The sequence below is a fragment of the Corvus hawaiiensis genome, chromosome 5 (genome assembly GCF_020740725.1).
Source record: "Corvus hawaiiensis isolate bCorHaw1 chromosome 5, bCorHaw1.pri.cur, whole genome shotgun sequence".
NCBI lineage: Eukaryota > Metazoa > Chordata > Aves > Passeriformes > Corvidae > Corvus > Corvus hawaiiensis.
Genome location: NC_063217.1, coordinates 45,045,927 through 45,072,784, shown reverse-complemented (window position 1 = coordinate 45,072,784; position 26,858 = coordinate 45,045,927). Strand labels below are relative to the sequence as shown.

General features: G+C 38.6%; 1 protein-coding gene across 22 annotated transcripts in view; it reads left to right on the top strand.

Annotated features, from left to right (window-relative positions):
• Positions 1-26,858, top strand: part of COL25A1 (collagen type XXV alpha 1 chain) — a 304,370-nt gene that overhangs the window by 139,280 nt on the left and 138,232 nt on the right. For 13 of the 22 annotated variants that reach the window (XM_048302916.1, XM_048302924.1, XM_048302921.1 and 10 more), the window contains exons 3-5: positions 15,451-15,495; positions 17,590-17,597; positions 19,695-19,721. In XM_048302916.1, coding sequence (XP_048158873.1) covers positions 15,451-15,495; positions 17,590-17,597; positions 19,695-19,721 — 80 coding nt within the window. Of the gene's footprint in view, positions 1-15,450; positions 15,496-17,589; positions 17,598-17,618; positions 17,837-19,694; positions 19,722-26,858 lie in introns of those variants that run through there. The other 9 variants (XM_048302930.1, XM_048302929.1, XM_048302928.1 and 6 more) reach the window with 2 other exon arrangements.

Sequence of the window (26,858 nt, the reverse complement as noted above, 5' to 3'; positions counted from 1 at the left end):
TTAGTCATGACTGAAGTTTTTCAGCTCTCTATGATGTATGAAAAACATAGTGATGAGGATTTTACATTGCATGCCAAGCAAATTTCTTGGGTACCAGTGCTAATTCAGTACAACTTGATTTTCTGTATGATAGATTCACTGTGTGGGAGAACTGCACAACGGCATTGAACAAACGCTTAGAGTTGTTTGTGCAATTTAGAAGACTTTGGAAGGTAATTTCAATAATCCCCTGCTGATCCTGCTCTGAAAAATCTGTATTAGCCAGAGAATATAAATACATGAAGTTTTCCAAAAGCTCCATGTACCTGCAATTTTACTAGTGCTAGGAAACTGTTTTTCATATTCAGTCTGTTTCTTGAAGCAGAATTAATAACCTGATTTCAAATAGCTTTACCACTCCAAACTGTTTTTCCTCAAATAATTACATAGATTACATAGACTTGCATACTTCAAGATAAAAAATTTGGTATGCACACTTCCTGACTATGAAGAAGAAATAATGACTTAATAGCCTTAACATCTATAGCAAAACGCTTCAGAGGAAGTAAGTTTTTGCTACGCATGGCAGTTTGATAAATGAGGCAACTACTTATGAATTTGTTGTCTCAGTGTTTCTTTTTTACATGAAAGGTATCTATTTTTACCTTTCATTAATTTTTTTCATGTATTGAATGGTCAAAGTTACATTACTGTGCTTCAGAACATGAACTCAGTCTTAAGATGGACAGTGTACCAGTGGCACTGCTTGTAATGGTGCTATAACAGCAACTTAAGCTTAACTTTTACTTAAGCATTTTGTTCTCTAGATCTCAAATGCTTTATAGAGGAAATTGTAATAGCCTTTGTACTAAACACTTTTTTGTCTCTGTTGGGTTTTATTTTTAGAGGAAAGTTTGCTTATATCATGTTATTCCTTAAAAGAGGTAAAAGAGTAACATCATATTGAAGGCCTGAATAATCAAAATCAGGGTTTGATCATAGGGTGCTAATTGCATTTACTGATTATTCCATAAGTAAAGAAACAATCTGTTTTGTTGGCTGTTGTGATAGTGAGATCCCAAAAGGCAGAAAGCTTCTCTCCCTCCTCCCTTTCCCCACCAAATGTTTGGTTTTAAGAGGTAATAGCCACATGACTCAGTATCTGGGTGTCAAAGTACTCTTCATGGTGAATTCAGCAAGAATTTCAAGAGCTTAAGAATAAATAGGCCACCCCTCTTGAACTCCTATTGAGCCTCTAAGTGACCCTGTTGCAGATCTCTGTCTTCTCATCTCTCCTGATCGAAAAGCAACTTTAATGGCACGTGTGTGACATCACGCCAGTAGCTGAGTGATGTTCTTTTGCACAGGAATTAATACAGTCTTTCAAAAGGATAGATCAATAGTTAAAGGTCTGCCTTTATCTAATAAGTGAGTGTTGCCCTAATTTTAAATCGATCATACATTTGTTGCCTATAAGATTTCTCATGACAGTTCCTGAATCTGTTTGTCATCTAATTCAATGATGCTTTTTTGGACTAGAGACTCATATTCACCACTAATGAAGTTTGTGGGCCTTTTTTTCCTGATTGTTTTTAATTTTTGACTTGGGCAACATGAATTGTTCACTGTCACCAACAGTTTGTGAAAGTACATAAGTGAAGAGTTGCAAATACCAGCAGTAAAAATTCTTCGCTTCTCCGAGTTTCTTACTGTGTTATAGTGAAATTGCTAAACCTTGTAATAATATGGTTAGTATCGGCTCTCTTTTATTTGTGTGTGACTTACCTGAAGACCTGGTAGACTTTCAGACTTGGCATTGTGTGGACCACAGGCAGGGGCTGCCTCCCTCGCCTGGGTCTGCCAAACCTTGCTTCCTTCGCTGTGTTTGTGTGCACTCTAGCACTGTTTGCTTTGTGGCTGTATTCGAAAGGCCACAGCAAACAGGTGGCTTCCCAGTGTCTCTTCAGTTTGGATAGGCTTTTGCTGATTGCGTTCGCTGTCACTTTAACTCGGGTACGTACTGTCGTCTTAATACAGCGGTGATGTTTGGGCTTTGTTATTCAGCAGATGGTCATGACCTTGTAGTAGCATCTCAGAAATATTGCCAGACCCCCTAGCATGCTTGCTCGTGAGTGGCATCATCGAGGAGTTAGTCTGTGCCTTTATCCAAGAGAAATTATTCCAATTGCTGTCTGGCTTGCCAAGTAGGTTTAATATGCAAACTGTAACATGTTCCAAACATCATTGCCAAGTTAGTATTTTGTTCAGGAACATATGAGTTCATGTCACTGATTTTGGGATCTAAGTAAAGCTGTAGCCTTTTTTTTTTTCCTGACTGAGAGCTCTGCACGGATGTGTCCTTTTTCACAAGAAGAGACTGGACACTTCTAGCAGGTCTGTGGCCCTTGCTAGGACATATCTGTAACTATAAGGGGGTATGAGGATAACTCACTTCCTGACTCGGACAGTCCTTGAAGTTTAAAATTTAAAAGAAGATTCTTTGACTACTGCTTAACCTTGACAAATGTAGCTTCCTGTTACATGATGAATATAGCATTTCCCTGCCTCTAGTAAAATGCAACACTTAGTCATAGCAAAGTGCTAATGTTTAACTTCTTGTAAGTTCTACTCTCAGGATATTTAGGTATAGCACCATATAAATTTATTAACTCTGGACAGCATTTTAGATGCAATGCAGAGCCTAGTGCTTTGCAACATCCCCTTCTTTTAGGGCTGACAGCTTTTTGTGCTGTCCAGTTTCACTAAGAAAGATGTTTGTAAAAAGTGGTTTATTCCTTTTATGACACATTGCATATGTCACATCTGGGCAGGTTAAAAATGTAACTCTTGCTCAAACATCTGTACAAGGAACAGCCCTCCATTATGGTCAGGTCCCTGAAGATTCGGCTGTGATGCTGAGAGCCAGATTTTCAATAGTTCCGCACATGTCAGGCTTCTTGCAGCTTGGCTTGTAGGTAAAAAGCCAAGATCTCATTGTTTCCAAGCTTGTTATGCATTATTGTCATTTCACTCCAAACGTTACTGCTACATACTGGTTGTAGAAAGGTGCAGTTGTGTTTTGCAGGTAGAGGACCAAAAGCAGATTGCCCTGTTTGCAGTGAGATGTGTTGCCTTTGCAACTGGCTTACACTCACACCCACTTATGCATGGGCACAGTTAGAAAAGTATGCTGCTATCTGTGAATTTGATTAACTTGATTGACTTAAGTCCCAGCTTTTACTGCAGTCTAGAAGTAGGTATGTAAAAACTTTGTTAATGTCTTTATTTTACTTTCTGAAAATACTGTGAGTAAATTTTGCACCTAATCTTCATGCATAAATAATAAGAGGTTATGTGTCACTAGTGTGTTATTTATTATCTTATTTGCAGAGCAGCATATGTAAACTATTACATGTTAGAGGACAGTTAGTTTTGTAATATATTATGAAGAATATCCATGACATTGCTTTTTCTTTGAAACAGTGCCAAATCTCAAGAGGCTTCTTTTAAATTCAGCACTTGTCCAAGTAAAAGCCCCACAGCTTCAGGGGAAGATTTGCTTCAGTCAAAGCCGATAAGGCCCTCTGGAATTGCCTTAAAGTAGAAAGGTCTTCTATGTGTATACTTGACTCTGAGTGTGTATTTGTGTGTCTGGCAGTCTAAAATGATGGATCAACTTCATGTGCTTTGCTTGAGATGGAATTTTTTTAACTTATTTATGCTGCTAGTTCATTTTCTTTGTATGGGTAAAGGATGAGCTATATAAGTTAATATGAACTGTCATTCGATTTTTGGAGTCTCTTATTATGTCACGAGAAAGATCTTGATAAAAGAAAAGGGCACAGGTTCCACCTGTGAGAAGGCAATAATAGAGTGGATTAAGCTCCTCTAGGTTCAACATGGGGTTACAGTTGGCTGACAAAGTTACAGCATTGGATGGTTTCCAAGCTACCGTAGATACAGCTGGTCACAGAGAAGCAGCTGAGAGCATCCATTCTCTTGTGCTCCTTTCTGCAAGTTCTCCTTATGTGGGATGTGTACTAAGATTTACATTTATAGCAGACAATTATTGAAGCTTAAAAATAATTGCAAAAATACAACAAAACCAGTCACTACAGTAGTATAAGAAACTTCTATCCATTAATTCTTTAATCTTACTCTGAGCCCGACCTAGTACAACTTCCCTTGGTTATTCTCTTAAATTATGAAAGAGACCTGTACAGTCAGAATAATCTGAGTTCTGGTTGTTTTGGCACCTGCTGGAGTCTTCTTTTATTGTCATTATGCACTGCACTCACATCTCAACCTGAAGTAGTGTCCAGTGGATGAAAGACAAGTCTCATGAGAGTGTTTAAAGCATGGGAGATTGCCCTTTCTTTGAAGGTTGTTTTGGGGGGGAAAGTTTGCTATTGGAAATAATAGAAACTAAGGAGGGGGATGTAGCCTAGGATAATAAAAATAATTTACTGGTGTCTGTCAGGTTGAATATGTGTCTGCTTAGGAACCAGAGCTTCCTAAAGTTCACAGACAGCTGTAAAATGTAAACCAAAGTGAATATATTGCTTCCTCTTTATCATTTTTGGTCTTTTGCAGTTGTGTTACTCCTGTGTTAATTCAGGCAAAATATTTTGAAGCATTTGTCTGCAGTTTGTTGTTTTCCCCCTCTATAGGTGAATGGTGCATCAAGAAAGAGAATGTTGTTTTAGATTACCCAGGAGAAGCTGACATTTGTAGTTCAAGAGTAAGCCAATCCTAGCACAATTTTTATTTATGTATTTACATTTGCTCGTAAGCAATAATTGTGCTGCTTTGCTGCTGTTATGCAATAGAGACTTACTGAACCTTTTAAAACCACTTATTATTTTTTGTAATTAGAACTAACTTGTGCAGCTGTCACTAAGCTCCTCGTCAGATGATATATTTATTATGTTAGAAATGAGAGGAGGCACGTGAGTAAGACTTTGAAAGGAATATGCACTGTTCAGGGTAGGGTTTTATGTTTAAATGGGTGATCAGCACGTGTGTGAGACCAAGATGATTGCAGTACCAGTGCCTGACTAGTTATGTGCTGCCTTTAATCCTGTGATATTGTGTTTCATTGTCTCCCAGTACACTACTGTCACAACTGAAATAAAAACCCTCTGAATTCAATGAACACTTTAATCTGTCATCATAATCATGAACTCTTGTCAATCATGGCTTAAAAGTTAAGCATGCGGATCAAATCTGCAGTAAGAGGAGACACCTGGACTCCACAATGTAAGTGGAGATAGTCTAGGATGCTAAAAATTAGTTTCATTTGCGTTGTACAGTTTTAGCTGAATATGGTGTTAATGTTGTTGTTCCTCATCTTTAAAAAATCTGGAAAGGTTAGTCGGTGACTTTTCAGAAGAAAATTTTTTAGCTTTTTGACTTTTTAGAATAAAATGAAACTGTTATGGGAATTTTACTTGTTCATGGCAATACTTTGGATTTTGGGTTTGCTCTTGAGCTGAGAAGAAAAATCAGAGTATGTGGAAAAGTTGAGTACCTTATGCTAAGGTTTACAAATGGCACTAAAACTGAAAGAGACTGTAGTCACTTAAAAGTACTTTTATTAATTAAAACCTGTGCTGTTGAAAATTGTAGCAAAATTCTTATTCTCTGATGAGCATTCAGAGTAATCTGAATTGTGATTGTTAGGTAATCTTCTTTTCATTACTGCCAGTGAAAATAACATCACCAACTGTGATCAGGGTTGTGAGGACCTGACATATTGTTGATAGCATTGCCTTTCCCGTGTCCTTATGAGACTGGGTGTTCAGTGGCTTACCTTTTTGCCAAAAAGCAACTGCAGTCTGTTGGGGTTTTTTTTGCAAGCAGAACCAGATGTTTAAGAATGAAAGCTGAAGGAAACATATTCTGGCTTTACCTCTTCTTTGTGAATTAAGTCTCACATAGCCTTAATTTGGAGTGAAAGACTGAGATTTAACCTTGGCTGATATCAGGTCTATGTGACCTTCTGCTATTGTCATGTGTGGTTAAAAGATGACAACACAACTTCCACAGAGTTATAAGCATTGGAAAAATCATTCTTTTCACATGCTAAAAATATCCCATATTTGCATTGAGGTGAGCTATCCCAACTGTTCCGAAGCAAAACTAGCAGCCTGTGTTTCATCTACCAAGAGTACTGAGAGTGTGTCTAATCCTGATGTGGGTGCTTGAGAAGGACTTTTTTCCAGCTGTTGCACCTAGCTGCTTCTGTGCTGGGCCTGGCAGCTGAGAGCCATATGGCCAGCAAGGAAAAAGAATGCAAAAACTAAGAGCAAAACAAGCAAACAAAATCAGACTGATGAAATGTGAAGGGAAGAGCACATGAGGAATGTGGTGAGAATTTATAGCAGGAGGAATAAATTTATGTAGGACTTGTGAGGAAATAGAAAAAGCCTTTTTAAGTCTACCATGTGTGGGGATTTCAGCCCTCGTGTGGCCCACACATCTAAGCCTATGATCATACTGCCATGACATGGGAGAGATGTCCTTTTGCGTTGAGAAGAGATGTACACTTTTGGTTGCTTGAGGAAGCTTTGAAGCCATGGGTTTCCTCAGGTCAGAGTGAACCTTCAGAGGGAGGAATGACCAAAGTCTCCCATGCACATGCAAGGCCATGAAAGGCTTAGATGAAAAATGACTCAGACACAAGTAGTATGAAAGCCACAGCCAGGATGGATAGCTGCTCCATGCTACTGCATGGGAGGGTACCTGCCATTCACTGGGGTTGAGGAAGGTGGAGAAGTCCCCATTTCTCAACTACACGACCTGGAATGCTGCAGTCCTCCTCTGTCCTGACCTGTAGCTGGTGTTACTCTGTAAATAGTAGGGAAGGAATGACTCATTCTTGGAGATTATAATTTGACTCTCTGCTTGACACCTATTGCATCCAAAGCACTGCATTTGAGAAGGGTAGTATGCTTTTTACACTGTTGCTTTGTTCTAATTATTTGTCATTTTCCAGATGACAGAACTTTGGTACTGAGATATAATATGACTTCCTAAAGGTGGATGAGCTTTTAAGGACTTCTGATTCTGAGGATTTTGCTTTTATAAGACTACAATTGTACCATATAGTTACTTTACCATCTGGCTGGCTGTGTGTCCTCAAAAAGTGTCTAAATTTCTTTCTAAAGTTAATTTAAATTCCATTGAGTCTGAAGAATAATTTAATTCTGATACCTTATTTCTTATTTCATCCATGTTATTATCTGAAAAAGTTAAATGAAGCTTAAATAGTTTTTCTCAATATGACATATGCTTTTTGCATCATAGGGCCAACTATTGATATGGCATAATAATAATACAATGGAATGGCTAGTTGAAATGATAATACTTTCATGCCTTGCTAGTATAGAATAGCTATCCCTACATGCTTCAGCTGTCCCTCAGCAATACTTGTCAGCCAGGTGATAGCAGCTATTTCTGTGTTTGCAAGATGACCATGTGTGCTTGGAGTGTTATATGTTCATTAAAATAGTTTAACAGCTTTACCAATAAAATTTAGTCGGTAAGAACCATCAAACTGTTCTAGCTCAGGCTACTGGGATCTATTTCAGACTACTTAAGCAAAATAAATCATAATTATATCTGGATAAAAATGCTGGGATCTGACGTGCAGCATTTCATTGGTTGCCTTATAGCCGTGAATCTTCACCTCTGACAGTATTTTAACTGTACTCAGTTACTTGTGTTCTGCCACAGCTCTGTGGTGATGGAGTAACCCGTAAAAAAATGTGAAGTTCAAGAACCCATTCTTTCTGCACTGTTAAGTCTCCCTAAAATGAGCTCATGTAAGCAGCAGTGTTTCTTACCCCAGTCCTTCTACTACTGGACAAAAAAGAAAGAGAGAAAATGACATTATGAATGAATTTTGGGACTGTAACGCATTGTGAGACTTCTGTGATTCAGGAAAGTTTTGGTGTATGCATGATTATGTCAGTAAAGGCACTCCTAAAACTACAGCTGTGGCCGAGGGCATGGCCAAAGTGTTGGCATACACAGGGATAAAGTATAACGCAAAATATGCTGTAGCTCTGTTAGGTAAACCAGTGGTTCCACTTTTGCTGGAACATTTGTCACTCCTACAGAACATGAAAACAATAACATAAAATGCAGGAAAAAAAAAAAATGGTGGGAGGAAGATTTGTAGACAGAAGAACTTGCTCTCACACCTGTTACCTGTGTTAATAAGGTAATTTGTGATATATGTAGAAAGAAGATATCCCACCTTATGTTGTGGCTTTAAAACAAGACATGCACCTGATATTTCATGTAGTGTTTAATGAACCCAGGCTTCAGGTTGGGATGAGAACTGGTAGCTGGCAGAGGACCTAAAGGGGCATATCCATTAAGAACTCAAGCATCTAGCCGCAGGGAGTGGCACCAGAAACATTCACAGAGTTTTCAGGCAGCTTCAACCCAAAGAACTATCTGAGTGCTTGGCAGGTAAATCCTGACTTCAGATACTCAAGTGCCTGGATCTGAATAGAACCAAACAGATGTTTGGTTCTATTCATGCCAGAAAACTATCTGTGAGGAGTGCAGTTGGAGGGAGAGAAGTGGAAGTTGTGTGGTGGTTAGGGAATGCTCAAAACCCAGGAACCCTCTACTGTAACTTACAGAAGGAAAGCATCTTTGCACTTACAGGTGAGATGGAAAACAGCTGGTGACAATTGGTGTCCCTCACAGTTCCATCTTGGGACTGGTGCTCTTTACTATCTCTGTCTCTCGGATAGACAGCAAGATTGAGAGCACCCTCAGCAAGTTTGTAGATGACAGGGACTGAGCAGTGCAGCTAACACAACAGAAGGACAGGATGCTGTCCAGGGGCACATGGACAAGCTGTAGAATTGGGCCCACAAGAAACACATGAGGTTCAACAAGTCCAAGTGCAAAATGCTGTACCTGGGTTGGGGCAATCCCTGACATGAGCCAAGACGGGGAGAAGAACCCATCAAGAGCAGCCCTGTGGAGAAGGACTTGGGGATTCTGGTGGATGACAAGCTGGACATGAACTAACAGTGTGTGCTCACAGCCCAGAAAGCCAAAGCCAACTGTGTCCTGGGCTGCATCACAAGAAGTGAAGCCAGCAGAGTGAGGGACCTGGAGTGCCGTGTCCAGCTCTGAGATCCCTAGCGTAAGGATGTGGCTCTGTTGGAGTGAGTCCAGAACAGACCACCAAGATGATCAGAGGGCTGGAAACCGTCTACTGAGAGGACAGTTGACAAAATTGGGGCTGTCTAGCCTGGAGAAGAGAAAACTCTGTGGAGACCATATTGTAGCCTTTCAGTACCTGAAGGGGGCTTATAAAAAAGAGGGAGAACAACTTTTTGCACAGGAAGATAGTGCTAGGACAAAGGGCACCGGTTTTAAAGTAAAAGACGAGATTTAGATTAGATGTTAGGAAAAAAGTCTTTACTGTGAGGGCAGTGGAACAGGTTACCCAGAGAAGCTGTGGAAGCTGCTTCTCTTGAAGTGTTCAAGGCCAGGCTGCATGGGGCCCTGAGCACTTGATTTAGTGGGTGGCATTCTTGCCCGTGGCAGGGGGGTTGGAACCAGATGATCTTTAAGGTCCCTTTCAAGCCCAGCCTTTCTATGATTCTATAAATATATATATATATATGTGTGTGTGTGTGTGTGTGTGTGTGCAGGTCTGGCTATTTCACAGGTGACAGTAATGGGATTCTTCCTCAGTGGCATGTGGTACTAGTGTAATAAGGTTATGCTAGATGTCTCTAGTCAGGTGGTATTTAGCATGTACAGAAATGGTACAAATCTGACTTAGGGCAGTCAGATTGCTTTGCTGTGGGGATCAGACAGACTCATTTTTGACATTTCCTCAGCCAAGTTGCATAATAGGTTCTGACATGTATCCAAGCCCTGCAATGCAATGATACTTCATGGTGAGCCAAATAGATGATGTACTGTGTGTGAAACAATGAATGTTATTTATCCAGCTGAGGCTCGAAATGAGGTAGATAATTTTATGAGGTAGGAAGCTCAGGCAGGCTGTGACAGACAGACTGAGGTACAAAGAAGACTGACAGATCAGGTGGAATGGTAATGAAGAGTCCAAGTGTTACATGAGATAAAAAAGCTGAGAAAAGAGGAGAGAGCAGAAAAGGCTGATGAAGTATCCTGGAATAGATCCATGCAGAGTTTATAAGAACATGCTCAGCTTTGGAGATAGAAATCCTCCCTTTGGTGGCAGTGCTGTGGGTAGGGACCATGGATTTGTCTGTTGAATCTATTGTCACCTAGATAGACATCCAGCGGGTGAGTGCTCAGCCCACTGGGATGTTTCAGTGCTCTTTGCTGGAGGTGGGGACCATCCTGGCAGGTGGAGGCTGGCAGGATGGGGCACTCACTCGCACAGCATTACCTGGAGCCACCACACTGCTCGTGGCATGCATATTTCACAGGAGGAGGGGTTAGGCTCAGTGCCTGCCACTCTGCTCTGCTGCCTGCCTGCAGTGCTGGCCTGTTGGCCTGGTGCTCCTCCAGTTGTGAGGGAGAGGTGCCAGTTTGCTGGGGAGGCTCTCCTCTCCGAGTAGTGAGGGGTTGGCTCTCTTCAGTGCCCTACTCCTTCCTGAGTCAGTTTAACAGGGAGAAATGTGAAGTGGGATAAAATGATGACAGCTGGGTTGTACTTTGTAAGTGAAAAGGAAAGAGTTGGATCCCTTTATGGCGTGGAGTGATGGAGCTTGAAATGCAATCAATAGCAGTTATTTTCCCAGTGTTAGTGTTGAATCAGAAAGGATGGTTTGGTTGGTATAGTTCAGCTGACTCCTGGATATTTTAATCACATGATTTCAGCAAGGCTGACAGTTTTATGCCTGACGATACTGAAGTAATTCTACGACCTTCAACAAAGTTGCTCAGGATTTACTCTGAGAATGTAGTTGGGTGAATTCATTTTTCTGACTTGACAGGTAAAAACCTTCTGAAAGGCTGTGAACTTCATGTGAAATGGTATGTCCTTTGAAATATCCAGGAAAATATTCTTCTTCTCATGTACACGTGGAATACTCGTTCCCTTTAACAGTAGCTATGTTTGTGTGTGAAACACTATGTGAGCAATATCCTGGGCATCAGTAAAAGAGGGAATAGGATTCTGAACTCTTGTGTAATTCTTAGGTTGGTGCATGGTTTGATGTAGGAGCTGTTACTTGTAGTGAGGGTTAATAGCTTTTGGAGTTTCTTATAACCATAGATGGGTAAATCCTTTTATTTTGACTTGATGATGCCACTGTAATTCTTTCCAAAATTAGGACAAACTTGACTTTCTGCATCAGCTGGTGACCAAATGGCAAAGCATGTTTTGTTCCTGGCAGGTGCTTATAGTGGTACTCTAGGTCTCACTCACCAAATGGGGTGGGTATTTTGGTTTTTTTTCAGTCTGCTGTTTCTGAAAGATAGAATTTGTTTGCTGTAAATGCATCAATAAATTTAAAGAGTATGGGTGGTTTTGTCCATTTTGTGTGGGGTGAGGAGGGGGTTTTTTTGTTTATTTGTGGTGGTTTTTTGTTTTTTTGACAGACACTCATGGTAGGTAAGAAAGACAAAACTTTTTGAGTGGCTGACATTTTGTGCTTGAGAAGATAAATTTAGATAAATAATTGACTTTTAGTTTCAATTAGCTTTTAGTTTCTTTCCATTCCAAAATTCCCTTCATAAATATGGAAGAGCAGTGGCATTATTTTTTTTTAAACAACTGAATGGAAAAAAAATCTTTCTAAATTTTCTGTTGATAAGAATTAAATGGTTTTGGAAGAATAAAATAATTTCAAATATTTTCAAACTAAATTAAGTTAAAAATGAAAACCAGGTGATCTGGCATTTTACTCTTACTCCCTACTTGTGGGTAAATGTAGTGATCCTGGAAAAACAATGTTTTGGCAAAGTTGGCTACTAGAAACAAGCTTTTGCTTATTGCTCAGTATTATTTATTAACCCAGCTCACTCCACTGAGATTTAAACTCCTATTTTTGTTCCTAATACTTCTATTTTTAGTATGAAAATACATTTTAAAACAAAATACTCTTAAAATACTCCGGAATAAATTCAATTCAGCATGGACGTTTCTGATACTCTTGAAGAGACTTTCATTTTTTACCCCAGGCAGGCAGGAAAGTTCAGAGTAGTTGTGTCATGTTGAGTGTTTTGTGCAAGCTGTAAAAATCTGTGGGCTTGATGTAAGCTGACATTATCCATAATATAACTTTATTCACTGCTCCTTCTGCTGTGATGAGTCTCCACCAAATCGTCCAATTAGTGCAAAGTTATAATATTATAGACAGATGGAAAATTAATATTTATAGAAAATTGCCCGAGGTTTTGATAGCTTGAAACTCTTGGAGGTACAGATGATATGTTAGCAGTTGAGATTTAGAGAAAGCAGCCTGTTCAGAAAACATGAAAACTTGTGTACTTTCTGAAGCAGTAGGTCACTGAGCGATGACCATAAATTTCAGCTTTAGTTTTCTGTGAATTGAAACCATCTGTGGTAAACTGTTCAAAATGAATTAGTTTGTATTGGTAAAAAGTAAGTAAATAGATATATATATATAGAAACTATTTCCTCAAATGGTCACCAAAATCTAGCAGAAGTTTGCAAGGTCCATCTCTCATCTCACAGTTATTTTGAGTTTTGCAAATGCCACCATCTTGACAGACTTAAACAGTGCACAAATCAAAAAAGTTTTAATGAGAGGGAGAAGAGATACATGTCAGTCAGTGTCCCTTAAGTACTGTTGGTCTGATGGTCAGGGACAGTAGTATGGTTTCATTAATATTGGTCTAAGTCCAGAGTAATAACCTCAGTGGTGTGGTTACTTTGGAAACATAGTAATTACAGTAATTTTTCTGGTGATTCACACATTCGAATCTAATAATCTTAGAATAACATGTTAGAAGGGAGCAGCAACTGATTTCAGAGGAGAGAGCTGAACTGGAGCCCATTCTTTGCTCTCATTGTACACAGCTAAACTATCAACTTAGTGCTCTGTGGAAGTCTGGTTTTCTGGACAGATTTCATTCCTTCCTAAAATTCATAGCTTGAAGTTACCTTCAGGGTTTTCTGTTAGTGACTTTAATGTGTTTTGCTGATCTGTAGCTGAAATTTTTAATTTCAAAGTGCTGTTTCTTTCTCAAAAGCAAACCTGGTAGTAGACTTGTCTGTGTGTGTGCACACCTATAGCACACTTAAAGTTTAATAAAATAAAATATTACTACCCTGTTTAGCAGAATATTATTGCTATATGCATGATGACATGTCATTACCTGGAGAAGAACCTTTTAAGTTTCCCCTGCACATCCATGTTCATGATGAGCCCAAATTACTCTATGGCTGTGTTGTCAGCTTGGGTACAGCCCAGGAAATCTCCACAGAGGGCCTCTGCAGGGCTGTGTGCATGCAGGGGGACTCTAAGAAGTTTCAGTCTTAGTTGTGGGGGGAGAAAATAGAGGTGTATATAGAAACTTATTGTGTCTGTAACATGCTATTTCCTGTGTAAGAAGTTTCCATAGATGCCCCTTGCAGAGGCTGGAGTGTTTCAGGAGGAAGTTGCAAGATTCTCCCATACTTAAGTGATACTTTTGCTATATTTCATGATACCAAAATATTCATGCTATTGATTATGAATATCCCATGCCATTCTTGCCTTGTATGATATTGTTGTCTTAAACTTGTGTTGCATTATGCCACTACAGTAATTATTAGAACAGGAAAGAAGGATTTTAGTCAAATTTACAATGCTCTGATAGGACTAAGCCTCTCCATGTTAAAGACAAGAGCTGCTTTTCTATTTTCTTTCTTTTCCTTCTTCATGTTTCTTTTCTCCTCCCTTCTCCTCCCTTCTCCTCCCTTCTCCTCCCTTCTCCTCCCTTCTCCTCCCTTCTCCTCCCTTCTCCTCCCTTCTCCTCCCTTCTCCTCCCTTCTCCTCCCTTCTCCTCCCTTCTCCTTTCTCTTTTCTTTTTTTTCTCCTCTTCCTTCTTCCTTTCTTTTTAAATCAATAGTATTTTATTCACCTGGAAAACTAATGCTGTTTCATATATATCTTGCAATTGTTTCACTAATGTTGCTTTCCAGCATCTTAGTATTTTAAGCCAGATTGCTGCAAATACATAATGCAAAGCTATTTAAAAGCTGTGGCATGATACTTCAGATGATTTGTAAAGTTTAAAGTAGCAGACTATTTGCACAAAACCACCTGTGCATCTCGTATCCATTACAAACGGTGAGATACAGCCACAGCAGAGGTACTTGTGCTCCTGCACGCGTCGCTGCTTTTGGAAATTCCACCCGTGCGCTTGCCTCTCTTCAGCGGCTTTGAGAGTCCCACCTGTGGTTCTCTTTTCAGAGCAGCCAAGTTTCAGTACTTGTGTCACCCCCACAGCTGCTGCTTCTCCTCCAAACTGTACATGGAGAAGTGCAAGTGTGCTTTCCTGGCATTTTCAGGAACAGTATGTCAAGGTCACCAAGAAGAGTGGGGAAGGTGTCTGCAGTCTGACATCTGAGATCTGAAGTTTTTAGAAGAGGATATTGAAGGCAGAAATGAGGGGAAGAAAGGATTTTTTTCCTTTTTTATTTTTTTTTCTGGAGGTGACAGCAGACGCTGGTTGTATTATGTAAATACTTGTGGAGAAGAGACAATGAGAAGTAAAGATTTCTCAGCAAAAGGAATACAGTGACTAAGCCATTGTGTTATGTCTAAAAAATATAAACTGGAGGCAAAGCACATTACACTGTGTCTGTCAACACATACATTGTTGTTAAGTGTTTGGGGGATGGCAAGCCAGGTGGTGATTTCTTCATCTCTTGCATGTTTTCAGATAGAGGCTGAAAGCAAATTCCAGAGGATTTACTCTTATAAATAAATACTAATCTTCTGGCTTAATACAGGAATAACTGAATAAAACTTCATGTCCCATGATGTATTTGGTTTAGGATGATTGAAGGAATGGTGCAGCAGTTCTGAGGAATACGAAGACTTTTTTGAGAGAGGAAAAGGGGAAATTTCTTCTCTGGGGTTCATGGTGGAAAGCACAAGAATTGATGGGCTTCAGTGCAGTGAGTTGGACATAAAGAAAAGTGTTCCACTGGTCAGAACAGTGAAATATTGCGGGGGAAAAAAAACTCCTGTGGAAGTTGCAATAATAATTTAGATGTGGCTAACATTTCCTTGAAGAAGAGGGATGAACTGGATGACCTTTAAAGATTCTCCCAGCCTTTTTTCAGAGAGCCTGTAGTGGGTACCATAGCTGTAAAATTTATCCCAAACTTCCTAAATCTTATTCAGGTTATCTTTTACCCCTGCTCAGCCAAAGTCTCTGAACTTCATGTGGTACATCAGTCTAATGCCCTTACATCCAAACAAATGATATTCTACATGTAATTTCAAGGGACAAAGTTACAATCTACCATCTTCATTTTAGGTCCTCCAGGGAAAAGAGGTAAGCGGGGAAGAAGAGGAGAGACTGGTAAGTTTTCAATTTCATAAGATCTTTTGTCATTTGATGTCTGTTTTTGTGAGGATGCATACCCAGCATGCCTTGATTTTTAGTTGTATTGCATGTGTGCTCTGAAAAAGAATTCTGAAACTTCTCTGGTAAAATATTGTGAGCCTTGGCATATATCTGGTGGCCTTCCAGATATTTTTCTAGTCTTGGGCATCCTTTATTTGTAGGCACACTTCATAAAGCTCGACATGGTGTCTTTGGAAACACATCTGTAACTGTCAAACCCTTTAGGGGTCTTCTCACACTTGCACAAGTTAGAATAACTCCATGTAAGTCTGTAGTTGGAATACTGTGTCAGTGTTACATCAGGCCCCTTTGGCTTGAGGAGAACAATTTTATAAGGAAATAAATAAGGAAATAAAATTCCTTATGTCAAGAATGTTGATAATCAGGGGCATAATGTGATAAGTAGACTACTCTGCATGAGAGAAGTTGTTTTATAGAAATGAGCAGTTAAGTTCTAACAGAAATAAGAAAAACATTTGTTGGTTCATTGCTCTGTACCAGGGAGGTTGCCATTGATAGAAACCTGCTGGTGGTGTGTAGCTTGAAATTTCATTTGAGGCAAAGTTGCGAGATGCTGAGCACCTCTTGCTGTTGACATTCACAACAATTGAATCAATTACCTTGTGGGATTGAGTTTTTCATCAAGGTGACCTTTGTGGAGGCAATGCAGTAGAAAATGAGCATTTCTATTCTCCTTGGCTGTCTTGTCTAATCTGCCAGCTAGGAAAGGCTTCCAGTCACCTTGATCTCTATGAATCTTCCGTAGCCTTTCTTATCTATGTAAAGTATAATTTATCTGGCTCTTAAAAACTATTTCCATATCTTCCTGAATCACAAAACTAAAGCCAAGCCCTGACAAAGGTTGATACAAATCACCTTGGTGTTTCCATTCACTGTTGTTTTAGTATTTACTTCAGAGAAAGAGGCTATGATATAGAGAGAAATTCTGTGGTTGAAGATTAAATTACAAATGATCCTGGAAATTAATTTGTGCGATACACATTGATTCATTGTACATCTCAAATAAACACATGCTAAACTATTAATAAAGGGAATGGATCCCTCATTTAAAAACAGACCTACACCTTAAAATGCTGTTTAAGAATGTTTGCCAGAATAAAGAAATTACCTTAGTTGCTGGACAATAAAAATTGCATTGTTAAAACCAAAAGGCTGTCAATATTAAAAGCAATCTCAAAGTACAGCTGCTGCTGCTTTATACTTCTTTTGCACTTCACTTTATTCAGAAATTAGAGAGAGGCATAAAAGCTTAATGAAATGCCGTTGATTTGGGAGCTGCAGCTGCTCAACCTAATAAGACTGAAATAGTAGATTTGATTTGTGGCCCTTTGATAATGTTTCCAAGAACTCCTACACAAAAGTCTTTGAGGTCTAAATAATTGAAAAAATGTGCAAATATCACTTCACAAAGTGTGACATTTTAATGGGGAGCATTTTATATGTGTGCCTTGAGAGAGGAAGGCGATGAAAAGAAAGTTCAGCCCTGTCAGGTGGCCACTGAAACCTCCCCTTACAGGCGAAGTTGGAATTCTGGAAGATGCTGGTACATGTATTCTTGACAAGATGCCCAGGTTAAATGCCAAGGGTACTTTGTGCAATTCCTCAGCCAAGCTCTGATCAAGTGCTTACTGTGTGGTTAACTGAAACTGGTGATGTGGTTACATATGCTTTATGTGGAGTCTGAAAAAATGAATTGTAGTCCATGGCTGGTATTTTTGGACTGGCATGAAATTGCATGGAAATGAATGGAGAAGAAATTTTCATAAGATTGCATGACTGTAATTGAAGATTTGTTAAGGTAAGTGCATGCATTTAGGCAGTAGTCATATTTACAAGTTTCAGAGCACTACTAAAGCTCAAGATTACTTGAGTGGGAAAATGTGTGCCCGGTATTACCAGTGCTGCTCACTGACAATCCCAAGGCCTTGTGCTTGACTGTACATGTATGTCCTTCTTCAGTAACTTCGTAACCTTACATGTTCTTTTTTTCTTTTTTTACCCTTTTTTCCCCTCTCCCCCACCCCACAGGACCTCCTGTAAGTACAGTGATACATTGTTGGTTCTTCCAGAATCAGGGAGAAATCTGTTAGATCCTGTTAAGCTATCAGCATGATAAAATGATCATGTATACTCAAGAAGGAATTTTGATATTTACACGTACACAGTATTTTGGAGCTGAATAATTTAATCAGAAAGTTCCTTAAGAAAAAAGTCTCTAAACCAATAAAGCTTTATGTTCAGCGCTCCAGATGGCCATTTGGATTCACAATTCTGCGTAAGTATGTTATGTTCATTTTGCCTGTGACTTCATAACACAGATTTTACTGCAGTATAAAAACTCGCGAGTATCCTATCTTAAGCCCAGACTTGGCCACTTTTGCTAGGTAATAATTTCCTCTGCATTTATCACAAAGTCTTGGGGTAGAATCTCCCTGTTCTTTGGAGGCATACAGGCTGTCCAGCTCGTTTCAGTGTAATTGCTACTGAAGCCAGTAAGTGTTTGTGTAAAATTATTATTAAATAATACTATTCAATTGTCGATTGAATCTTGTGCTAATTCTTCGTGTGAGAAAACATTTTCTCTCTTCTGAGGTTTTGAGGGTTTTTTTGTTTTTTTGCTTGGGTTTTTTTGTGTGTCTTTTGTTTGCTTATTTGTATATTCCTACAGTAGGTCAGAAGTCTGACTTGAAGGACAGGAGTAAGCACATATGTCTCAAACATTTGTATCTGTCATGCCATCCATGTGCATCATATGGTGGAGGAGTGTGACTGTTAAAACATTATTTCTTTTACAGTTTGCAGACTTTTGTGTTTTTTTCTTTAATAGATGCAGTATTTCCACAATATTTTCAAGACTCTATCATCTGTCTATTCTATGCTACCTGCATGTTTAAGAATATTTAGTTAATATGTTGAATTCCTGCTATGACCTAAAGATTTTACTGTAAACTGCGTATATTGAGTCATGCTATTACTTATCCTTGTGAGATTTTGACCATGTGCTCAGCAATTCATAGTGACAAATTCATTTAACAAGCAATCAATGGAAAGACAGGCTTAATGCTTAAAGGTGCTGTTTACTTGAAAGAAACACTCTTTCCCCCAATTTCTTTTGCAGCCCTCCAATGAAGCACAAAGAGCAAACATAAATCATGATACAGGCTATTTTCCTGTACCAAGGCAATGTGGCAAGAGTTCACTATATGCCTCATTCAGAATGTCTTTGACTTCAGTTCCCCACTGTTTCAGTATAGGTACACTGAAAAAACCCAAACAATCAAACAAACACCCCCACCCCCCCATATAAGCCTTAATCTTGGCAATATTAGCACAGACCTGAAATAGATTCCAAAACTAAATAATTTTAAGAAGCATCCAACTTAGAATTGAAGTTTCATGCTTGAAACCTGCAAGACTTCATCTTGCTGACGGGCAGCAATGCTTTACATTGTTACAAGCCATTAAAAATGTAATTTCTCTTCCTAATTCACTTCTGTATTTATGCAGACACTGGCTAGGGGCAACTGTTGTGATCTTATGTATTGTTTTCACCTGGGAGACTGTGGTAATAGTTTTCATTTAAAATATCAAATATTTGTATATCCCACATGAAACTGCATGGAATTAGGTGTAGGTTGTAATTTCAATGGCTTCTGCAGTGCTCTGTTTATTTTTTTTGTACATGACTACTGAGTAGCACATGTAATAGCAGTCAAAGGCTGGGGAGTTTGAAATTTTTTATGATCATTTACAGCCATCTCAGATTTCTTCTTTGGCACCTCTGTTCTAGTGGAATCTAATACTTTACTGCCTAAGCACTAAACCTTTTTATTTTTAAATTAACTACATATTGCCTGTCAGTTTACATGGCTAATTCTCTCCATAGAAACAGAATTTCACTAGGCCAGTAGCCTTTTAATTAAAGTGCTTATTTAAGTTAAAACACATCCATTGCCAAAGCCTCATTTCTTCACTGTGTAGTACCTATCTCATATTTATTGGTTTGAAATGTCATCACATACAAAACAACTAAGCAATACACGAATTATAATTTCCTAGTGATGTACTCTGCATGTTTGTTATGTCATGACTGTGTTGTTAATGTGTCGTACCATTTCATCTCATTCAACCAGGGCCTACCAGGGCGAAATGGCTATCCGGTAATACCATCATATGTTTATGATAGCGATTTATGATTACTCTAAAATCCTGTTGGTGTATTTTGGTTTTTCTTTATTACTGTCAAAATGACCCTTTCTTTTTTTTTTTTTTTTTTTTGGTGTCTCAGATGCCTAGAAAATGTAGGATTTTCCTTTAAAAACAAAGCTAAATAAAAAGCCTTTGACAAGTTTCTGAAAAGAACCAGACTATTTACAATGCACTGATTGTTTGATGTTGTACATATTTTGTGTTGAGTTTCTTCATTCTTGCATACAAAATTCATAATTAATTAATTAATTTTAAAACTTATTAAGATACTGCATCTCAATTTTCCATGTTAGAAAGCTGTAGTGTTGCCATATGGACCCTCTGAGTCCTTTCTTTTGATTCTGTCCTGTTTCACTTGACTGCATCATTCAATGCATTTTGAGCAAACTAAAGTGTTATGACAGAGGTCCTAGCAATTGGCTGCAATGACTATCACAGAGTAATTTTTGATAATGGATGCAATGCATTTTCCTGTCAGTTTCATTCACATCTTTAGGATTTATTGCCTGGAAAAAAAAATATGAAATAATGCATCTTTCTAAAATCTATTAATACATTTCTTTCTAGTAGTCAGGCAAACTGTCTGCAGCATCCCATTCATGAAAGAAGTATATGCCTGCTGTCACATGGGTATTAGAAAGCAAGTGACTAAACGTGGTAATATATGTGCACAACATAGTGACTGTTGAAGTATAGTAATGATATTACTTATAGCACTTGATAATGTCGTTTAAAGGACCTTCCCATATTGATTTGCCAATCAATAGGCAAAATACAGACAGTGAGTTTTAAAAATATTTCCATTGGTAGAATATAAATTGCATAGCATCTGCAGCTGGAGGACGACTTTGTAGAATCACAGACTTTCAAAATGGTTTGGGTGAGAAAGGAAATTATGGATCATTTAGTTCCAATCCCTCTGCCATGGGCAGGGACACCTTCCACTAGATCAGGTTGCTCAAAGCCCTGTCTAACCTGGCCTTGAAAACTTCTAGGGGTCAAGAACGCTTCTAGGGATGGGTCATCCATAGCTTCTCTGGACAATCTGTTCCAGTATTTCAAAACTCTCATAATTAAAAATTTCTTTCTTACAGCCACTAAAAACTTAATTTCTTTCAGTTTAAAATCATTACCCCTTGTGCTGTCACTACAGGCCTTGGTAAAAAAACCTGTATTTCTCCACACCTTTTTTTGTAGGCCCCCTTTTAGTGTTGAAAGGCTGCAGTAAAATTTCTCTGGAGCCTTTGCTGAACAATGCCAACTCTCTCAGCCTGTCTGCATAGAAGAGCTGCTCCCTCCCTCTGATCATCTCTGTGGTCCTCCTCTGAACTTGCTCCAACAGATCCACATATTCTCTTACATTGTAGGCCCCAGAGGTGGACACAATACTCCAGATGGGGTCTTACAAGAGTGGAGCAGAGAGGGAGAATCACCTCCCTTGATCTGCTGGCAACACTTAATTTGATGCAGCCTATTTCAATGCTTTTACTTGGGCAGCTTCTGTAATTGCTGAGTGATGTCACCAATGGATAGTTGAAAGTTGGCTGGTGAGGAACTGATCATCCGTGTCAAGAAACCTGCTTGGATGTACTGAAAAAAACATTATCAGGTTTCTGAGTGCACATTCCAATTTCTCTTAGAGTGATTTATCTGTGTAGGTGAGTACAAGCTTGTTTCCTTGAAGAGATCTGTTGTGGGATCTGAAAACAATGAAGATACTTCAGAGCCATGGTTCTGTATTGAAATTGCTGAGTCTAATAGTGGTGGTGTTGTGGGCAAACTTTAGTCTGAATGCATTTCTCCTCACGTGTGCATCTGCCTGCGTACAGGCCAGTGTGAGCCTTCAGCAGTGCTTAGCACTTGACTGAGTACTGCTTCTTCCTGCTTGAAAATGACTGGGAATAAAATTGGGCTTTGCTTATTGAAAGTTGTCATACGGCTGAATGTTTCAGTCTTTTCAGTTACAGTCTTACGGTCCTGCTTTGAATGGGAAATATGTAAGTGCAAGTGCAATGTACTTTAAAAGTACTTGTACAGCCCTGTAGAGCTCTATGAGAAGGCTATTAGAGTTCTAAGTTATTTCTCCAGAGTCTTATTTAACTCCTGTAGAAGCTTTTTTACTTAAATCTCTATTGGATTTTATGGGATATTCTGTGAGGATAGTGATGTGTATCTGCCACATACAACCTAAACCTAATGCAGCTCTCTCACAAAAGCAAGTGGCTGTTTTCTCCAATACTTAAGTTTTCTTTGCCTGTGTTTATTCTAGTTTTTAAAGATACTTTAAAAAAAAAGTAATTACAAGTAAAAGGAATTACGGTGAGAAATCTAAGTTCCCAGGAAGATATATCACCAAAAATCAATAAAATGAGTGGGGCTTACTGCTAATGAGTAACTCAGTTTTTAAGGGATTTATAAAACCATGATTAACTGGTTATTATTTAAGGCACCATGAATACTAAAAAAAATGTACACTGGTGCAACTTCTTTTTCCTCATGACAAGCTTTGTATGACAGACAGTGACCAAATTCAGAATTGTGACTCTTTCAGCTTGAGTTTAAAATTGAAATAGACTATCACATCTACTCAAAGAAAAAAGAGCGCACAAACATTGGAGGATGACAGGCATTTGTTGCAGGGATTTTGTGTGACAGTGTCACTTTGGAAATGGTGCTAGAACTTGGAAAAAATACATGCATATATACACACCCTTAAAGAAAACCCACACCAAATCCTCCCTGCAAAATTACCCAACCACTAAAAAAAGTAATATGTTGTGAATGCGGTGAGGAGGCCAAATACACAAACCTTGGGGTTTTGTAAACCTCTGTAGGTTATATAGGTAGCAGTTATTTACCATTTCCCCTTGAAAAATTGAAGCAAACAGAATCAAACTCAACATCCAAGTAAATCATCCTGGAAGTTGCCACATGTGTGGTGGAAAAGCTGCACTTCTTCAGAATTAAGTGTCAGAATATGGAAATACCCATAGAGCATGTCTTCATAAACAGAGAAGTGGGGAAATTTCTCCTATGTCTCTCCATGACAGTCAGTCTGCAGAGCACTTTGTGCATATACAAGACTTTCAGGAGCCGTGGAGAGAGTGGCTGCTCCAGGTGACCATGTGCCTTGTATTAAATCCCATTTCTTCTAACATCCTTTTTTCATCTTCAAGAAATGTAGACAGATTCCTCTCTTGAACAAAAGAAAAAGTGTCTAAATTGGAGATTGTTCTTCTGTAAGTGTCAAATATCATCACTTGATAAAATCTGAAATGTAGATCTTTGAAATCTCACCTGTTAATTAATTTAAAATTTTCCTAGCTCTCAAAAGACTTACCTCAACATAACAAAGGGGCAAACCTTAGGAGTGCAGGTAGAGGCTTTCAATTATTCTTTAGCCTGATCTAATTCCTTCTTGATTACAATACGTCTTTGTCATCATGCTTCTGATTCTTGCACCCATAAAATCTTGTCCCAACATACCTTGAGAAAAGCTGTTATCCTGATCTGTAAGGAATTTCAGGTTGCTGTTGTAAGTCTCTGGTTTCTTCTCACCTCATTTTCTGTTCGTATATTGCAAAAGGCAAAGAGAATTCCAGGCAGAACAGTGGAGGGCTGTGAGGCATTTGAGTTGGAAGAAATAGGCCTGGTGGGGAAGAACATGAAAACCATCCTTGTGAGAAATTGGTAAAAGGCCTTTTTTTATCCTGCTGTGTTGCTTTGTCTTTGATGGTGCTTCATATTTTGTGTTCTTCTGTGTCTCCAGTTAGAGATTGGGGCTGCCTAGGCCAAAGTGTAATAAGTAGCAGTGTCTCTGGATATACATAAAATTAATCCCATCCAAGTGCAAGTTTTTCAACCTCAGATACAATATTAACTCAGCTGCTGTAAAACAAATAAAATTAGAATAATCAAAAGAGAAGAAATGAGCAAAGGTCATGAGGTTTTTGTCTGTAATTAAACATAGCCTATGGCAATATTAAGCATTTTTGCAACAGCTGTTGTATTTCTAGTAGCTGGTCAGATCTCCTACTTTTCAGAATCATACAAAAATATAAAAGTCTAACCTCAAGGAGCAGCTATCTCAATTCCTGACCTTACCCTGAGGATTTGGCTTGCTGATCCTATAAAATTTCCCAGTTTACAGCATTTTTTTTCCTCAACAGGTATCTTCACAGACCACCTTTTATTTTTGGCATTTGCCCAACATAATTCTTAGGCATATGGCGGCAAAACTTTTGCAATAAATTTCAGGTTTGGTAGTGAAACATTGCAAACTATTTCAGGTTTTGATTTTTTTTTTTCCTTTTAAATGAACAGAAAATTAAAAACATATTGAATCTCAGCAGCTTCTTTGTACTGTGAATTTAGTACGTGTTTTCTCAGTTTATATGCTTTATCCTTGTATTCAGTCATGATAGAAGAGATTGGCTTAAGAGACACGAGGTTTTCAGTTGATCCATTTGCCTCAAACTCCTTGCTTCTTCTCAGGGAGTGGAAGGAGATACAATTGGTCAGGTGTCCATCTTAAAAAATTCCTGGGTTTACTGATGTCTTTGTTTGGAACCATATTCAATAACAGTATCCTCAGCAAACCTCAACACTGTTCCCAAATAGATGGTTCAGGTTAAACAAGTGCAATGTTAAACTTGCTGCCATGCAGGTTAACTTTGTAATATTTCTGTGCCGTGAGAACTAGAGGAAGGTTGTAAAAATGTGGTAATTTTTGTAAACATACTGTAGCTGAGGACATACTGATAATATTCAGCAAATAAACTTGCAGTTTTTCCTACAAATTGTGGGATGTCTAAATCTTCATGGCTAAGTACTGTCTGTGGCCTTTGTAATCACGTCGGTCACATTCATACAATTACGGGGTTTTACAACCTTCGGTTCTGGAAATAACATGTAATACAATTCATGAGTTTAATTTTTAATTTAGTTTTTAATTTTTTTGTATGCCAGTGTTTTCACAGTGATTGAAGATAACTATATAACATGATTCTAACAGAAAATTTTGAGACCTCTTAAAATTACTATTATTAAAGTTGCAATTAATTCTGTGTCACAGAAACGAAGCTGCGCATCAACACATTTATTAGCCTCTTACAAGGCAGTTGCCATTTTGAATGAACTATGGTCTGAATCCTCTCATTTGTTACATTTGTGTAATGCTGACTGCATAAATAAGAGAAGGCAGTGTTTATTTCTGCAGCTCCCTGGAGGAAACTCAGAGAGCCCCAAGCTATTCCTTTTCTGTGACTATGACAGTACAGGAGAAACTGCTTCATCTGCAAAAGCCAGCAATATAAAAAGATATCTCCACCCTTTTCTTCACTGGAAATTATAGAAATAAATTGCCATAGATAAGCTAGAGGAGAAAGTCCACATAGTGATTTAAGAAGATTACTTGTGCTGCAGTAAAAGCCTGCCTATATAGTATGTCCTGGTTTAAACTCATTAAACTTTCTAAATTATTTGTGTCCATTTTATACGTAGCATTACAAATAAGGATGTAGAAAACCAATAGGAAAATAAAACAACATTCTAATAAATAACCTCAGTGTATGGATTAATAATACAGACAATTGTTACCATATGCTGGATCCACCAAGACCCTCTTTGAACTAGCATTTTCCATCTCGGATGCACGAACTCTGATATTGTAAAATCCACATCTCTGCATGGGACTTTCTAGATGTCAGTGTGTGATTAAAAACTGAGCACGAAATGCTAGGATACTGAAGGCTATGAATGAGTCAGTACAGTTTTGATTCACAGCTGACGTCAATTCAAAATGACACAAACCCATATATCTATCAGATAAATAAAGATTTGTAGCTGATGGTAGATAGATAGGGGGTAGGTGTAATTTAAGAATTAAATGTATTTTTTCAGTACTTTCCTCTGCAGACTTAGAAATTGCCCTCTTCTCTTTCATAATAAAGCATGTGTAGGTAGAGAAAGGAATTAAGGTGGTTTGTCATTTTTTGACAGCATACATACATTTCTGGTCTCTCTGGGCTACTCCACTGAGTTCAGCTTGGCAGCTTAGCAGGTGCCATGCAGAAGGCTGTGGTTAACATCTTCACATTTATGCTCTGACAGGCTTAATTAATGCTTGAACTGTACCTAAGATCATTCATACTTGCTTTTCGTCAGGCCTGCCACTTGAAATTTTCCAGTCATTTCCTCCCAATGCACGATGTAGCTCTCTGGTGAAACAGAACAAGCTTTATTTATGAAATAAACTACCTTGGAGCAAAATTTTCTGTTCCAAAAGATTTTTGATTCTAGGTCTAATTTTTCAATTTGTGTTTGATAGTTGTGGGTGGATGTAGAGTGATTAACCAGTGGTGGTTAAAAATGCCTCTTGGGATTTGCCTGAACCGTCACTGTCTCACAAGAAGCTTTGAAATTCAAAGACAAGGTTAAATCAATTACAATAGAAATCCTGTGTAATTACTTAATGGTTGGATTTGATGATCTTAAAGGTCTTTTCTAACCTAAGTGATGCTATGATTCAGTTTATATCTGTCACAAATGTGAAGGCAAATCCTAAGATACCCTATAAGAATTCTTAAGTCATCAGTTCCTTCCCCTGGAAGGGGGGCTACAAACATGATTCTGAGATTTTCTTTCATGCTGGATTTTTAATTTTGATTTCTGATACTCTGAATGATCTGTAAAACTGTACTACCCATACTGCTCCCAGATGACTAATCCCACGTGGGAGTTTAAATGCATTGTTAATCCTAGTTGAGGTCAAGGGGTGTAAAATTTTGTTGAAGAAACTTGTTCCTAAATTGCTAGACTAGGTGGTTGGATTCTGTGATTTCCAGAAAGTGCAGGGTGATAGTGTTTCCTAGAAGCACTTCTGCTTCCCTCTGCAGTCAGCGTTCAGATTCCATTTAGGAGAGAGGCGATATGAGGAGAGGAACATCTGGAGCAGGCAGTCACCTGAACTGGCTCTTCTTTACAGGGCTGAATGAGCAACTGTTTCCCTACTGGGAATCAAAGTGGTTTTTGATATGCCTGGACTGGGCCCCACACTGGTTAGCATCATTCAGTAATTACACAACAAT